This window comes from Leptonychotes weddellii, chromosome 8 (genome assembly GCF_054177405.1).
Source record: "Leptonychotes weddellii isolate Sample4059 chromosome 8, ASM5417740v2, whole genome shotgun sequence".
Taxonomy (NCBI): domain Eukaryota; kingdom Metazoa; phylum Chordata; class Mammalia; order Carnivora; family Phocidae; genus Leptonychotes; species Leptonychotes weddellii.
In genome coordinates, this window is record NC_138376.1 from 25611322 (window position 1) to 25627483 (window position 16162).

A 16162-nucleotide genomic window follows, 5' to 3' on the forward strand; every position below is an offset into this window, starting at 1 on the left:
TCTCAGAGTCTTTGACCTCCTGAGAATCAATGCCGGAGGAGACCCACAGAGCTCCAAGTTGTTTTCTCTCAACAATCAAGTTCAAGATCCTGGAAAAACTGGAAAAAACATGCACTAGCAGTCAGACATGGGATTTTGTTTCAGTGCCACATGAATTAGCTATATGATGATCAGCAAGTCATTTGAACTTCAGTTTTCTTACCTATAAGATGGAAACAACACTATGTACTTTCCTACTCCATAATATGGTTGTAGGGGTCAAATATGGGGAACACGCGTGCATGTAAACACTTGAACATTATCATTTTAAACTAACTATGTAACCAACGTAGGGCGTTCCAGACCCTCATATGCACCTGCTGACTGGACATCTACGTGTGGGAGTCCAAATTCATTTCTGCCCTAACTAATCCAATACAAAACTTTCTCTCCCTCCCCTCTTTTCCTCCCTTACCTCATAACATCATCATCACTAAACAGAGCGACCCTGGTTTTCCTCCTGAATTTACTCTCACTGTCCATGAATTTTTCACTTCTCACCCACCCTTATGCCCCCACCCTGATTTAGTCACCAGATCCTGTCTTGTCCATTGATTCTATCCTTTTTCCTCTGTCCTCCTTGCGACTGCCTTCATTCACGTCCTCACTTCATGCCTGAATTGCTTACTTCCAGCCGAGCTCCTTGGATCTAGTCATATACCTCTTCCTTTCCATCATCTACACAACTGCTTAGCATAATGCTTTTTTTTTTTTCAAATTCTGAAATATATCAGGCCATCACAACAGCATGGTGAATAATCGGTTAGCCATCTAGGCTCCCATCTCCCAGCTGTCAACAGAGGATTTCTCTAAGACATGCATCTGATTATTCCCCACTCAGAACTTCGGTGGTTTCCAAGACCCTTCCTAGTTTGGCTCTGCCCGCCCCTCCTTGCTCGCATCCACCATCCTTTCACTCATGTGCTCCGGCCCCTCATGGTCACTTGCCTGTGGCCCAGTTTGCTGGGACAACTGGGGAGACCTTGAATTTAGGTGTTTCCTCTTTGTTTCTTCTGTCTGGTGGATTCCTTCTAAGCTTTAAGGCTCTGTCGAACTATCTCCCCTTCTGCAACGCCTCCCATATTTCCATTTCCCTATAAGCTACCCTGTGCATACTTCCTTCCCAGAATGGCACACACCGTTCGGTATTATCATTTGTTTACTTGTCTGACTTCCCCACTCTACTCAAGGGTGGAGACTGTAGCACACTGGCATATGGAAGGTAGTGCATAAACATTTATTGAATTGAACTGGATTGGACACTTGGCCGGCCCACTGAGATGCCATTACTTGTCTGTGTAGAGTAAGCAGTTAAGTAGCTGGGCAACGACATGAAGCAAGCTGACTGCTAGCAGAGAGCCACTTTATGGTTATCATTGGGTCCTGAAATTGTATTCCATTGAGTAGTCACAGATGAAAATGGGCTGAGCACTTTGATTCTAACTTAGGGTTCTTCTGTCTCTGTGTTTTATGGACAGACATCTCAAATACAGTATTCTTTGTCCCAGCAAGAGACTGTTGCCATTTTTAATGGATACAGGTGTAGCAAGTCTGTTACTGCATAGAGACCATGTCATATTTAAGTAGCAGGTTGGTAAAAACCTAGTGTTAGAAGTTGCATACTGGTGGCCCTAAGCCAATTCCCTGCATAGTGCTGTGCTCTTGGAAACATGAGGGATTTCCCTAAAGAGTTTAAAATTCATGGTGTGGATGAGCAGCTTAAAGAATTCACAGTGGTTCAAGGTCAAATGATAAATGTGGTGGTGAAGGTGCCATAGATGATCTGGAAAATCTGAGGTGGGTGAGATTAGTATCAGCTCGTGCAGTCAGGAAAGGTGTCATGGACCAGTGCACATTTGAACAGGGCCACTTTCTGTGCTGGCTAGAATAAGTGTCTCCGTGTATTTTCTGCTGTTCTTGTTCGGTTTCACAGAGGCTTCAGCAATTTTGCCTCAGGTTTTTGCCTGAGTTTCACTAGGTCTGAAGAGTGATATGTAGATTTAAATATGGGTGTTGTCGATGGACCTTTTAATTCAGATAGAAGGAACCCTGATTCCCTTTTAGAGATTTAGTGTCTGATCATCGTGGTTTGGACTTTAGAGTCTGTGCCCCTTCCTCTTGCTTGGAAAGTGTCCCCCTCTCCTTCAGTGTGGACTTTGTATCTTCCCCCAGAGCTCGACCTATAGTTGATGCTTAAGGACGCTTGCTGACCTCCGCTCCCCTGGGTGGCCTCCGTAAGCCTGTTCCCTCCAGGCAGAGCCCCCTGCTCCTCCTTGCTCTCCAGCTGCATGTCAGGCCTGCTCCTGCTCAGGCCGTTTGCATCTGATGCTCTCTCTACCTGTCCTCCCCAGACACCCACACTGCTCCTTCCTTCACTGCATTCATATCTCTTCTCCAGCGTCACCTTCTTAAAGAAGTCTTTCCTGAGTACCTTATTTGAAGTGTCACCCGTCACATTTTATTCTCTTACTTTGCTTGCTCTATTTCCTTTGTTTCTTTATGGCGTTTACCATTACCTGCTACCATATTTCTATTTATTTGTTTATTTGCTCACTCTCCCTCCCTCCAGATTCCAGATCCACGAAGGCAGAGACTTTGTCTTTTCCCATTTGCGTTTCCAGGCCCGGGAGTAGTGCCTGGCACATAGGGGGCACACTTCACTTATCTATTGAATACATGCGCAAATAGCCCCACGAGCAGGCCCTCAGTCAGCACCTGCCCCACTGTACAGAGTGGGCTGTGTCTGTACGGCTGGCCTGTTACTCATCACTGCCTCCAGATCCAGCTTGCCACCTGCCGTGGATCAACGTGTAGTCAGTTTGTAAATGGATGGAGAGAGGCCTTTGAGGTGGGACTCAAAAGCCACAGGTTCTCATCAGCCCTCTTCTTCCTTGCCCTCTCCAGTCTTTAGATGCCGTCTCCAAATGTAGGTGCTTCTGCGTCCCAGACGGCAAGGCTTGCTGTGCTCCGGCATCATGTCCGTGGGGTTGGGTTGCTGTGAGACGTCTTTGGCTTCTCAACCCTGATGCTATTAAACTGGTTCAAACCAGTTTGGTTCTAGTTTCCATGAGCCGTTGAAGCCCTGGGGAGCCTATCACAGTAGAATTTGCAGATGCAGAGCAAGATTTGAAGGATTAGTGACTTGTCCTACAACTGACAAGAGGCAGAGGCAGCTAACTAGAGTCTCAGCTCTTAACTGGGGTTCTGTAGTTGCCTCACGTGGGATCGCTGGGACTCCTCTGAGACGTACCAAGGGTAGTTGTGAGGGTTTGTTCTATGAATCAAGGGCAGCAATTACATTTCTGTATAATCTACATATAATCTACATTTCTGTATAATCTGGTTTAAGAGTCTCCTGGACTGTTTTCCTTCCCTCTGGTTTTCTTGGCACATTGTGTTTTGCTTTTGTTTGTTGGTGAGCAGCCCTTTGGCATTTACTGTCTTAGAAAATCCTAATAGGACAGCTGTGATAGAGAGGAAGACCCAGATTGTAAATAGCTCTTTTCTTGGGCTGCCAAAAAGGAAGAAACTTGGGTGGAGGGGGATATTACTACCATCCTGTGTGAAGCGAAAATTCTAAGCAGGGAGATTCAGTTCTCTGTTTTCATTTAGGTGTTATTTAATATATTCCCCATTCCCCCAAATTTCCAGATGGGCGTTCAGAGGAAATGCTAGTTAGAGAAAAAGCAGGGGAGGGGGGTGTAGACCTTACTGGTTGGAAACATTGCAGCTTATGCAGGGAAATCCTTGTCTTTCTTCCTCATCCTTTCAAATTGTTTTGAGGGAGTTTTAGTGCTGGTAAAGGATATCCAAGCTTAATCACCTGTAGACGAGAGACGTGGAGGGAAAAGTTAGAGTGAAAGAAGGCTTGCTCAGTCCTGCCTTTTTTTTTTTTTTTTGTGAGGGCGGTTTAAGTCTTAGTTTTCAGGTTACTTTGGGACCCGGATTGAGGTCATTGAGGAGCTAGCAGATTCCTACTGGAGTCCTCAGGGCTGACAAACCTGTGCTCCTGACTGCCTGACCCATTACTGGTATTTTCTTTTTCCCAGCTCCTGTTGGTTTATTCTAGTCATCTTGCTGTTGGATTGTTATTCCAGCCTTGTACTACTGCATCTTTACCTCCTCTTGTCATCCCAGTTAGATCGTAAAGTCCTTGTTCAGCCAACTGCCAAGAGCTCTATAAATGGGAGTTTGGGATCTGCCGCTGACTTGGGGAGAATAATTTGTTTTTTGATTCTTAGTGTCACCTATTTTTTAATAGAATGACGATGTTTTGTCTGGTGGGTCAGTTTGAAAATGAGAGAGACAGCGAGAGAGAGAACACAAGCAGGGGGAGCGGGAGAGGGAGAAGCAGGCTTCCCGCAGAGCAGGGAGCCCGATGTGGGGCTCGATCCCAGGACCCTGGGATCATGACCTGAGCCAAAGGCAGACGCTTAACTGACTGAGCCACCCAGGCGCCCCTGTCTTAAGATTTTAAACCTATTGTAGACATGCTCATTAAAGTGGCCCAGGTCACACATATACAACCATTTATTAGTAACAGTTTGATGTTTTTCTTGGTTTTCTTTTCCCTGTGCACAGGTTCTTTCCCCTCTTTCTTTTCTTTTCTTTTCTTTTTTTTTTACAGAGAGAGACAGTGAGAGAGGGAACACAAGCAGGCAGAGTAGGAGAGGGAGAAGCAGGCTCCCCGCTGAGCAGAGAGCCCGATGCGGGGCTCGATCCCAGGACCCTGGGATCATGACCTGAGCCGAAGGCAGACGCTTAACGACTGAGCCACCCAGGCGCCCCTCCCCTCTTTCTTTTAAAAAATTATTACAGAAATACACAACTGCATTCTCATTGTGTTTTAAACAGTGTGGTAAAATACAGAGCAGAACGTGAGAGTCCCTTTCCACCGTCTGTAGTGTCCCCCAACGCACATTTCCTTTCCCAGAGGTAACCACTGGCAGCACTTGGCGAGCACTCTTCCCATCGCCATCCACCGTATGTGTGTGTACATACACACTTCGAAAGCAAGGGCTCCTGTTTGGTGTACTACACAATGACTACTTTTTTTCACTTACCCATAACACAGTGTGTCTTGGGAAATCTTTCTGCGTTGGGACACATAGGTCCAACTTGTTTTCTTTACCTTGTTGTGGTTGTTGTTGTTAATGGCTATGTAATAATAATTCATCGTATGGGCATACCTGGCATTTAACTGCCCACCTGTTGGTGGACATGAAGTGTTTAGTTTTTGCTCTCACAGTGAAGCAATCCTGTACAAGCGTGTATCTTTGTGCATGTGTACAAGTGTTTCTGTTGAATAGCTGCCAGGAAGTGGAAATGCTGGCTCAAAGTGAGTGCCTATTTTTGGTTTGGTGGATGCTGCCAAATTGTCTTCCCAGAGGAATTCACCAGTTCAAACTCATACTAGTGGTATATAAGAGTGCTTGTTTTCCTGATCTTTATAAATACCTTTTATTCTCATTTTTGTCAGTCTGATTGGTGAAAAGTAGTGTGTTGTTTTGTTGTTTTAAATTTTATTTTTAAGTAATCTCTACACCCAATGTGGGGCTCAGTCTCACAACCCTGAGATCAAGAGTCATATGCTCCACTGACTGAGCCAGCCAGGTGCCCCTAAACAACTATTTTTTTTTTTTTTAAGATTTTATTTATTTATTTGTCAGAGAGAGTACAAGCAAAGCAGCAGGCAGAGGGAGAGGGAGAAGCAGACTCCCCGCTGAGCAGGGAGCCTGATGCGGGGCTCAATCGCAGGACCCTGGGATCATGACCTGAGCCAAAGACAGATGCTTAACCAACTGAGCTACCCAGGCATCCCTGAACAACTATTTTTAATATTTTTTTTAAGGAAAAAAATAAGACACTTCCTTTCCATGTTACAGAGTGTTTACCTCGTACCAACTGCCAACAGTAGAGGCATTCTCATTAAAAGCAAGAACAAAACAAGACTGCCCTCTACTACCTAATATTATTTTAGAAGCTCTGACCAAGGGGCGCCTGGGTGGCTCAGTCGGTTGAGCGTCCAGCTCTTGATTTCAGCTCAGGTCATGATCTCAGGGTCATGAGATCAAGCCCTACATTGGGCTCTGCGCTGAGCATGGAGCCTGCTTAAGATTCTCTCTCAAAAAAAAAGAAAGGAAGGAAGAAAAAAAAAAAAGGCAGCAGCATCTCTGGCCAGTGCAGTAAGGTGTGAAACAGAAGTAAGAATTAAGGCTTTAAGGATTAAGTTAGATGACACTTCAGCTTCCTAGTACAGTATTTCTGATTCAAACAAAGCACTCAAATTTAGATCTTGTTGTTATTCCGTTTTTTTTTTTTAGCAATAAGACATTCTTTGGAAAGCCCCATTGTCTCTTACATATTTTTTTTTTTTAAGATTTTATTTATTTATTTGACAGAGAGAGACACAGTGAGAGAGGGAATACAAGCAGGGGGAGAGGGAGAGGGAGAAGCAGGCCTCCTGCGGAGCAGGGAGCCCGACATGGGGCTGGATCCCAGGAGCCTGGGATCATAACCTGAGCTGAAGGCAGACGCTTAACAGCTGAGCCACCCAGGCACCCGTCTCTTACATCTTAACACATGTGTCCTGGTGCTTTTATTAATGTGGGTTCTTTCATCTTGGTTCTTGCTGGTCAAATCATTCAGATTACCTGTAGGTCTATGTTGAAGTCTCTCTAAGTCTTCAGTCACCAGTGTAGAGGTGGGTGTTCAATACCTGTGACTGGCTGAATGGTTGGTTCAGTGATATTTTTGATGACCTTTCAATGAACTGTTCTTACAATCCTGGGAGTATTTAGAGGCACGAGTCCCATACTGAGTGAATAATGTCATTAAAAATGAGAAGGGTAGGGCGCCTGGGTGGCTCAGTTGGTTAAGCGACTGCCTTCGGCTCAGGTCATGATCCTGGAGTCCCGGGATCAAGTCCCGCATCGGGCTCCCTGCTCGGCGGGGAGTCTGCTTCTCCCTCTGACCCTCCTCCCTCTCATGCTCTCAGTCTCTCATTCTCTCTCTCTCAAATAAATAAATAAAATCTTAAAAAAAAAAAAAATGAGAAGGGTACATGGGACGCCTGGCTGGCTCAGTTCGTAGAGCATGCAACCCTTGCTCGTGGCTTCGTGGGTTCGAACTCCATATTGGGGGTAGAGTTTACTGAAAAAAAAAATACACAGAAGAAAATGTAATACTTCATTGGCTTCTAGAGCAGAGTTCAAACATATGCCTGAAGAGAAAATGGATTCAATTTAAAAGATTAAAAAAAAAAAAAAAAAGATGAGAAGAGTACAAAAGAGCAAGCTCTTAAATGATATTGTTATCTTGACGCTAGACTCCCTGTTCAGCAAACGATTGTGTATTGTCCGTGTTATGCATTTCTGTAGTAAATAGCTGCTGTTCTTTATCAGGAGTCATGTGGATGTAACTAGTTTGGTTAAACACCACAGAGAATTCTTTTCTAAGTAATTAGCTGGCTCTAGATTTGGTTTGTGACTTCAGTTTTCTTTTTTCTTTTTTTCCGCCTCTATAGCATCTGGAGAGGGCCAAACGTGAACTGTGTTGACAGCACTGGGTATACACCTCTACACCATGCTGCTTTGAATGGCCATAAGTAAGTATTAATGTGCTATATTCCTGCCCTACCCTCCAGAACCCAGGCCTTTGGGTTGTCTTTTCTTCGTTTCTGTAAAGGATTACTAAGCAGTAATGTTGAGGAACAGGGGAAAACAAACTAAATTCAGTCCATCCAGAGTTCCTCAGTCTCTCGTTAGTATATAATTTAAGCACTCTTCCCTATTCCACCCCGCAAAAAACTTCAACCAAAGGTTAAGTTTTACCTTTTCTGCTTTGAAATGGTGCAGTGCCACACAGTGATCTGAATATGAAGGTCACATTTGGGGCAGCCAGATCATAAAGGGGCTGGATAATCTCTTAGGGAACCAGCACCTTTGTAACCTGAAAATAGATTGAGTGGTCATAAGAAACTTCCCTTCTGTTAAAGTAGTTATTTATTTACTCTTTTGGCTTGCCATTCTTCCTCATACAGTTAGCCTTGTAGACAACAAGAGCCCTTTTTAAGGGGAAAAATACATAAATCATATGGCCTATTTAATTCTCCTAGGTATTGGTTAGTAGTTATCGGGTGGGATTTACGCAGAAAGTTTTCTGGAGAAGCTGCGCTTTGGGGGGAGTGTGAGAGAAGATGACATAGGTTTAAATGGTCTGGCGGCCTTTTCCAGAGGGCACTGCCCTCCATGTGAGAGAATGTGATGGCTCAGCCCAGGGGCAGACAGAGTCATGGAGTACAGTGAGTAGATTTGCCAGGATGTGGAAGAATGGAAACCAGAGTGTAGCAGCACAGAGGGTGGTAAGGAGAGTTTGAGGCGTCATACTCTAGGGGATAAGAAGTAGAAATTTAGTTTTCATGAGGGGGGATTATTGGAACCATTTTCGATTTTGCTGAGCAAGGAGCAGGGCCCTCACTACCTTGTGGTACTCCGTATCACTTGTGCGGTATTTGGCCCAGCCTGATGGACTCTGATATGCCAAAAAGAGGTGATGATTGTTTCCTTCTACATTAAACTTTTCTGAAATATATTGAATGTGATCTTTATGTCTTTTCTATGGCCATCTTAGACAAAGCTAACAAGGACTCTGTGGAGACCCCTCCCCCCATAACTAGGGGGTAACCTGAATTAAAGTGAATCTTGAACTTAAATGACTGCAGCTTGTTAGCCAAGCTTATTTCCAGATTCTGTTTTTATTTACAGTGGGGGTTTTCTTTGACCTCATGTGCATGGGGATAATTATATATTTCTATCTGCTTAATTAGAGGTGTCACCAAAAAGAAAGCCAAGCCCTTCTTTCTGGATATATCAAATGATACCATATGTGTCTGGCTTATGTTTACAGCAACTTTAATTCTGCTCTGCCTGTCTGCTTTTAGCTCCCACATCACTAAATGCTCTGAATAATGTGGTGAATAATGATATTTGTCTTGCATGACTACTTTTATGTAAATTTTATCTCTGAATGCTGTTTAAACATCACAAACAAGGAAACACTGCAAGGTTTAGACAAGGGGACCAGATGTTTTCAAAATAATGGAATATAGGTGGATTGTCTAGAAAGCCTGGAGAAATGGCGAGGTGATGAGTCAGTGTCGTTTGGCTCAAGATATTTCGGCTGCATATCAGCAGCTGTATACGTAGCTCATGGAATAAAAGGAAGAGACTGGGTGATGAGCTCAGGTAGAGAGAAGGGAGCCGAGTGGGGTAATATCTGAAAAGGTCTTCATGCTACCCAAATGTGAAGAGCTGTTAGTAGGAAAGACTTCTGAGTTCTGCAAACTCATGATTGATTTTTGCCTTCTAGGGATGTGGTTGAGGTTCTTCTGAGGAACGATGCGTTGACCAATGTGGCTGATTCCAAAGGCTGTTACCCTCTGCACTTGGCAGCCTGGAAAGGAGATGCCCAGATAGTGCGGTTGCTCATCCATCAAGGGCCCTCACACACCAGAGTCAACGAACAGGTCGGAAGGAAGAGAAGCGTTCTTCCCTTCAGCTATAGCCAGACTGTGGCGGCCCCAGCACTGTTTCAGTTCCATAGCACAGATCTCAGGGAACCAGCTCTTCCAGGCCCTACAAATGCTTCCCCCCACCCCACCCCCAGTGCCACTCCTCCGAGGGCATCAGGGAGATCTTATACCCCAAGGATGCATTTTACACGCATTTGAATCATGCAGATTTGGAGTAGTGCTATAATAAAGATCTACATACCTCGTGTGCACAATGGGACATAATACAAATCCCGTAAAATTGCTTAGAGACCATTTCACACCGGCAGGCTTAATTAATTACAAGTTGTGCTTACACCATCAACATGGCAGTGCAGCTGTAGCCGGTAAATAGCAGTCCTCTCGGTGCGGTGCGCATCAGTGCTGCGTGAACCCTGCTGTGTTTTCCCTACATCACAGCTGCCAGAAGTGGAAGGACGCGTCCCGGGACTGAAAAAGGAGTTCACAGAAACCATCTGAGTAAGCTCAGGGGTCAGAGGTGATTCAGCAGAAAGAAAATCATTTACCTGATGTCCCCTAAGGTCAACTTGAGAGTGACCATGCTTTGACAAAGCGGAGATAATTCTTAGAAAATAAAGAAAAAAGGCAGCATTTGAGCAAAAATACCTTAAAATGGCCATGGATTTAGGTACTCTGAGACTGTACCTCCTCTTTTTTACATTGATTCCTTTGGAAAAGTTATACTTACATTATGCAAGTTCTAGACAATCCTCATAAGATGCAGTTTCCTGTAGTGTGGGTCTGAGATCGTGTGTCCATTTGAGAGGAAATGGGCTTTCCCTGTGTGACAGGCCATTCTGTTTTCCTCACTGCTCTGAACCGAAGCAGGTCCTTTTCTTAGTTGCTTGAATGAGAGAGAGAGAGGCTGCTCTTTCTCAGTAAGCCCAGGACTATTTTCCTAATGACTTTGCTGAGAGGAGATTGTTAAATTACCTATAGAATTAGATCAGGGTTATGCCTCAAAAAATAGGAAATCATTCTTGCCAGCCCATCTATCAGCAAGGCTATGCACACTCTCAGTGAGCTGTTAGGAGCACAACTGACTCAGAGAAGGGCAGCTTCACTCTGAGGTTTGAGAAAATTAAAGCAATGCTCCCAGATCTTTCAGTTTGGAGATTGTGTGTGTATAGCTGTTCATCAGCCTTCCTTTCCCCTTTCAAGCTGTATTTTCTGGATAGATAAGCCACAGAAATTTAAGATAATCAATGAGGATGTTTGTGTTATAACATTAAGAATGAAAATTGTCTCTAGAATTGCTGCTTCAGAATCTAAATGCAGTTTTACTCCTCCTGGCTAAACTGATTGTAATTTCTCTTAACTGGAGGAAATTTATAAGGAAGTTTGCTTTTAACTAATACTCCTCAATGTTAAACAAACTAGTCACCCATTAAAGTCCTTCTCATTTAAGAAATTTTCGGCAACCATTTCTAATCCTGTCTTTGCTCACTTTTGCCTTGGAACACAGCTGCTTGGATTTTTGAGCCACTTGAGTGTGCTAGCTTGTCCTGCTCACAGCTGCCTCCCGCCTGGAGTATCCATTGATAGGTGGGACACCCGCCCAGTGTTCTGAGTATGTGGCAGGCAGGTGGGTGGGGCAGGGGCTGGGCAAGACGTCTGTAATAGCTGGAAGAACCTAATGGCTCTAGGTAGTAGTACCACGCTGATCTATTCAGAAACCAGTAATGAGGCTCCAGTTGGATGCTTGGTTAAGAGCGGGTGATGAGTGCTGTGCCCTTGAGCCTGCCTTCCCCATTCACTTCCTTTCCAGGAACCCAGAGGGCAGATCCAAGTTGTTCTCATGTTGGGCCCCCTCAGGGCTGGGCTTTGCTTTGATATATTTCATCCATTTTATCATCACATTTTCTTTTCCTCTCCTTTTTATAGAATGCTCTTGAGATCAAAGAATTCAAAAAGTACGGCCCCTTTGACCCTTATATCAATGCCAAGGTGTGTACGTTGCTGCCAGGATTTCTCTGCATCATTTCTCCAAGCTGCACTCCCTCTTTGGTCCTCTCTGGCTTCCACTCTTGTCCACTCAGGCTCCTCATCATCACCCTGACTATTGTCTGCTTCAGCCCATCTGCTTTTGGCTTGTCTGGGAATGGGAAATTGCAGCTCCAGTGGGTTTGGGTTTTATTTTTAAAACCCATGCTAATTCTGGAAAGGTTGGGTGCTTTTTCTGGAATGTCTGAAAAGCTTAGAAATGGCCGAAATGGGGAAAGAGAAGGAACCATATTATATGCATAATTTACCATTGTGATTGCTAAAATAATTTAAATTGAAAAAAGAAAAATTCAATTAAGAGATGTCAAACATATTAGCTTACTTTTTAATAAACACAGAAAAATGATTAAATTGTACTAACTGGATTAAAAAATTTTTTTTACTCTGCTTTCTCTATTTCTTTTGAAGTGGAATCTCATTTTCAATAAGCTAGTATTGGAGGTGTTGGGGAAGGGGCTTGGGGACTCCATTTTACTCTTAAAAGCTGTCCTTTTCTGCTCCCTCCTCATTTCCTTGAGTTTGTGCATTTCTGCCTGGGACTTTAAAGCCTCTGTTGCTTCTCCCCAGCTATTAACTTCTCTTACTGCTTGGTCACTCTTGGCCCTGGGAAGGGCTCTGAAATAGGAAATAAAGTCACAGGGTCAAGCAGGGCACTGGCCTTGAGTCTCCCTCCCTGTGAGGCTGGGGCAAGTAGTGGCCCTGTTAGGCCTGGTGATGAACTGCCCAGACCCTCCAGCCTTCACCACACCAGGAGGCAGAGCTTGTGGGTTGGTGATGGTTAGCCTGTCTCCTCGGTGCTCTCACCTCCTGGTTTTGATCCGAATTTTCATTCAGGAGAGGTTTGCTTTTTGGCACCAGTCTGGAGTTTGGTTGAGTCAGTGCATTAGTCACATTGGCTCTGAATACAGTTGCCTCAGGGAAGAGAAACATTAAGGTACTTCTGCATGTTTCCAAATGCTAGGCAGATATTCTTTGAGAAATGGTGATTTAGCGAACCGCGGGCTGGATCTAGGCAGCCTCTGTGGGCCATGTTCTTCAGCTCTCGGGCCTTAATGGCCGAGAAGCAGTTTGATTTGGGGTAGTGGGACACATTAGCTTTTGTTTGGCCCTCTCTCTCTGAATTCTGTTTTCTAATTTTCAAAAGAGGAAGATACCCTATCTTCATTTTCTTTTTTTTTGGATTTGGTGTAGTAGAGGAGAAAACTCTTAAAGGTCACAGCCTTTCAAGTCAGGCCTGAGTTTGAAATCCGTGCTGCCACTGACTGGTTTTGTTGACTTAAAATAAGTTACTTAATTTCTGTGAGCCTTAGTTTACTCTTCTGTAAAGTGCAGTATACCATCTACCTTGCTGGATTGTTTTGGAGTTTAAATAAGAGAATGTACATTAAGTACAACTATCTGGTAACTAGTAATATTTGAGATCTGACTTTTAAAGGGTATATACAGTGTGGTGTTTCTGAAACAGCACTTTGGAATCTGTTCTTTGTTACTGGTGGATTGAAGATTAATGAAACATTGCTCAATTAGTCTATTCAGGGTTTTGTTTTATGGGGAGGCACCATGAAGTGATTGTTTTCCCACTCGGTGGTTAGTTCAGTTAGCTTATAAAACTCTGATTAAAGAGTAAGTCTTTGGTTCTTAAAAGCACATTTTCTTATCCCTTGATTTCCCACACAAAAAAGAAAATTGGTCTAAATGGAATAAGAACATAACTTCTCTCTGGAAATACCGCCCTTTGCCGCCTTCCCACCCCCTGAAGGCCAAATGATGCAAACTACACTAAGGGATAAAGCTGTTTGGATTTTGCTACGAATGCAAACTCTCTTTGAGCTGATGTGTATCTAACCTCGCTGGGTTTTATCCTGATTCAGTGGGTTTTTATTGACCTGGATTGTGTCTGGGAATTGTTTTGTGTGCTAAGTCCTATCAGGCACCTGTAGAAATTAAGAAGTCTCAAGTGCCTATTCTGGGAGCGGGGGTAGTTTTCATGAGCTTTCATCTTCCTCTTCGACATATGGAGCCTTTCCTTTTTCAGCAAGTCAGCATAAACCAGTCTAAAATGTAGGTCATCCATAGCTAAGGTGGAACTATTAAAATTGTTTATTTGCCCCCTTCTAAAATAATTTTAATTTAGTCTGAATATCGTAAGGTGGGCAGTAGTCAAATTAGTTTTAAGGTAGATCTATTTTCCTGTACACTTAAAAATAATTAAGTTTCAGAACTGGAAGAGACCTGGAAGTTGTCTCGACCAGTTGTCTCCACATTCTGATCAGCTTGTCTGGTTGCATCTGAATCACCTAGCAAGCTTTTATAAAACTTTTTATCTTGAAAAAATTTTCAACTTACAAAAAGTTGCAAGCATAATGCAGTGAACTGCATTGCACCCTTCATCTAGATTCACCAGTTGTTAACATTTGTCTCATTTGCATGCACATTTTTTCTCTCTCTCTCATTGTTGCTATAGTTGATGATGAACTGTTTGATACTTAGTCATGGATATCATGACCCTTTAACCCCAAATACTTAAACATGTATCTCCTAAAAACAAGGGCATTCACTTTTATAACCACAGTATAGTTATCAAATTCAGGAAATTCAGTATTGATATAATACTGGAATCTCTGATGTAGAATCTATGTTCGGATTTCACCAATTTCCCCAATAGTATCCTGTAGAGCAGTTTTGTTTTTTTTTTTCCTGGTACAAGATCCAATCTAGGATCATACATAATTTGGAACAATTCCTCAGCCCTTCTTAGTCTTTAATGACTAGGAACCACAAACATGACATCCCTGGGTGGGACCGAACCACCAACCTTTCAGTGAACAGCTGAACCCGCTAAGCGATTGCCATAGAGACCTGCGACACTGACGGTATTGAAGAATATAGACCAGTCATTTTGTAGACTATCACTCAGTTTGAGTTTGTCTGATATTTCCTCATGATTAGATTCAGGCCCTACAATTTTAGCAGGAACACCACAGGAGTGATGTTATATCCTTCCTTCACATTATAAGACACGTGATGTCAGTTTGTCTCGCTGATAGACGATTGCTTGGTCAAGTTGGTGCCTCCTAGGTTGGTAAGCTTTTTAATAATAGTCTTCCTGGACTTTACCCTTTGAGGTGCTACCTTGGCAAGTCTGCGGTGGGACTTAGTTACTTTTAAGCTCCCATGTAATTCCAAAACAAAGCCAGTTTGAGAACCACTGATCTAGGCCAACTTTCCATCCAGAGCAGGAATCCTTTTCTCTCACCTGAAAGATGAGCCATCTACCCTTTGTTTTATTTGGTTGGTTGTTTCTCTTGGTAACAAGCAGACTTACTGCTTGGCAGCCTCTTTTTGGATTCCACTGATTTTTGGTTTCTTACACTTGGCTGATATCTGTCTTTCTAAACTTTCCATCTGTTGGTCAGGGTTCTGCCCTCCAGAGCACTGCAGAGTAAGTCTAACTCTTCTTCCACATGGACTCAGTTCTCGTGTTTCTCTCGTGTCTGCTAAATCTCAGTAGGCCCCGTTTGTCCTTTTGTTCCAATTTTGGTAGATTTCTGAAACATACCATTGTTGCTACAGAGAGCTGTAGCTCAGTTGTTTCTAACTTAGGTATCTATCAACAGTGGTCAAGAGTACAGTTGTGCTGTAATCTAAGCACTGGGAAGTGATGGTTTAGAATAGTTTCAAGAGGAGAAAAGCCACCGAAATGTTTCTGTATAGTTTTTTGTTGCTTGTAGTTTATGCATATGTGAGATAGGTAGATAGGAATAAACAGTGCATAAATATAATGGATTTACACACTAACTGGGGTCTCCATATGTAAAGGGTATTGGGATCTCTCTTCTTAGAGGTACTGACTATAGCAAGGAGAAATGAAAGTGAGTCTCAAGATGGGCAGCAATGGAAAGTTTGTGCAAAGACTTTGGGGAAAATTGGGGTGTTTGATCTTAGTCTCCTTCCTCAGTCCAAATACACAGTAATAAGATTCTGGGAACTCTTGAGGTGTGATGAGCACCTGTGGTATGATTTGGAAGGTGTGAAAGAGAAAGATTCTGGGTCCTGAGGAGTCTGTACTCCCCTTGGAATCCCTCCCTTTCTTGTGGGTTCCTGAATCAACACTAGTGATTTCCTGCCCTGATAGTTGTCACATTCAAAGCTCCTGGGAGCTGGTAGGAAGAGCTCATTGTGATGGCCTATGTTCAGTAGTTGAGAGATGGGGTCACAGACTTCAACTCAAGAGTATTATAATTACCAGACCATGTTTGGCAAGACTGGAGCATGAGAAAGATGCTTTCTACACTGTGAATTTGAGTATAATATTCTGCAGAGATGTGGTTAGGCCATTTTGAACAGAGGCAGGAAATTTGCCTAGTAGTGATCAAGACCTTGCTTTCAGTAAGTCAGCTTTGTGGTAGGTGCCCTGGGTTCTAGCAAAAAACAACAATGAAAAACCCCAAGATTTTTCTTTTCTTTTTTCTTTTTTTTCCTCCTGCTGGATAGCTTTGAGTTTTACAGTTCTTTGGACCTTAATGGCGTATTTTTACACAATTGAGG

At 43.3% G+C, this 16162-nt stretch overlaps 1 protein-coding gene across 8 annotated transcripts in view; it reads left to right on the forward strand.

Moving 5' to 3' along the window:
- Positions 1 to 16162, forward strand: part of ANKS1A (ankyrin repeat and sterile alpha motif domain containing 1A) — a 177834-nt gene that overhangs the window by 62190 nt on the left and 99482 nt on the right. For 5 of the 8 annotated variants that reach the window (XM_031032037.2, XM_031032038.2, XM_031032040.2 and 2 more), the window contains exons 2-4: positions 7565 to 7645; positions 9409 to 9565; positions 11495 to 11557. In XM_031032037.2, the coding sequence (XP_030887897.1) occupies positions 7565 to 7645; positions 9409 to 9565; positions 11495 to 11557 (301 nt within the window). The remainder of the gene's footprint in view (positions 1 to 7564; positions 7646 to 9408; positions 9566 to 11494; positions 11558 to 16162) is intronic. The other 3 variants (XM_031032039.2, XM_031032041.2, XM_031032042.2) reach the window with 1 other exon arrangement.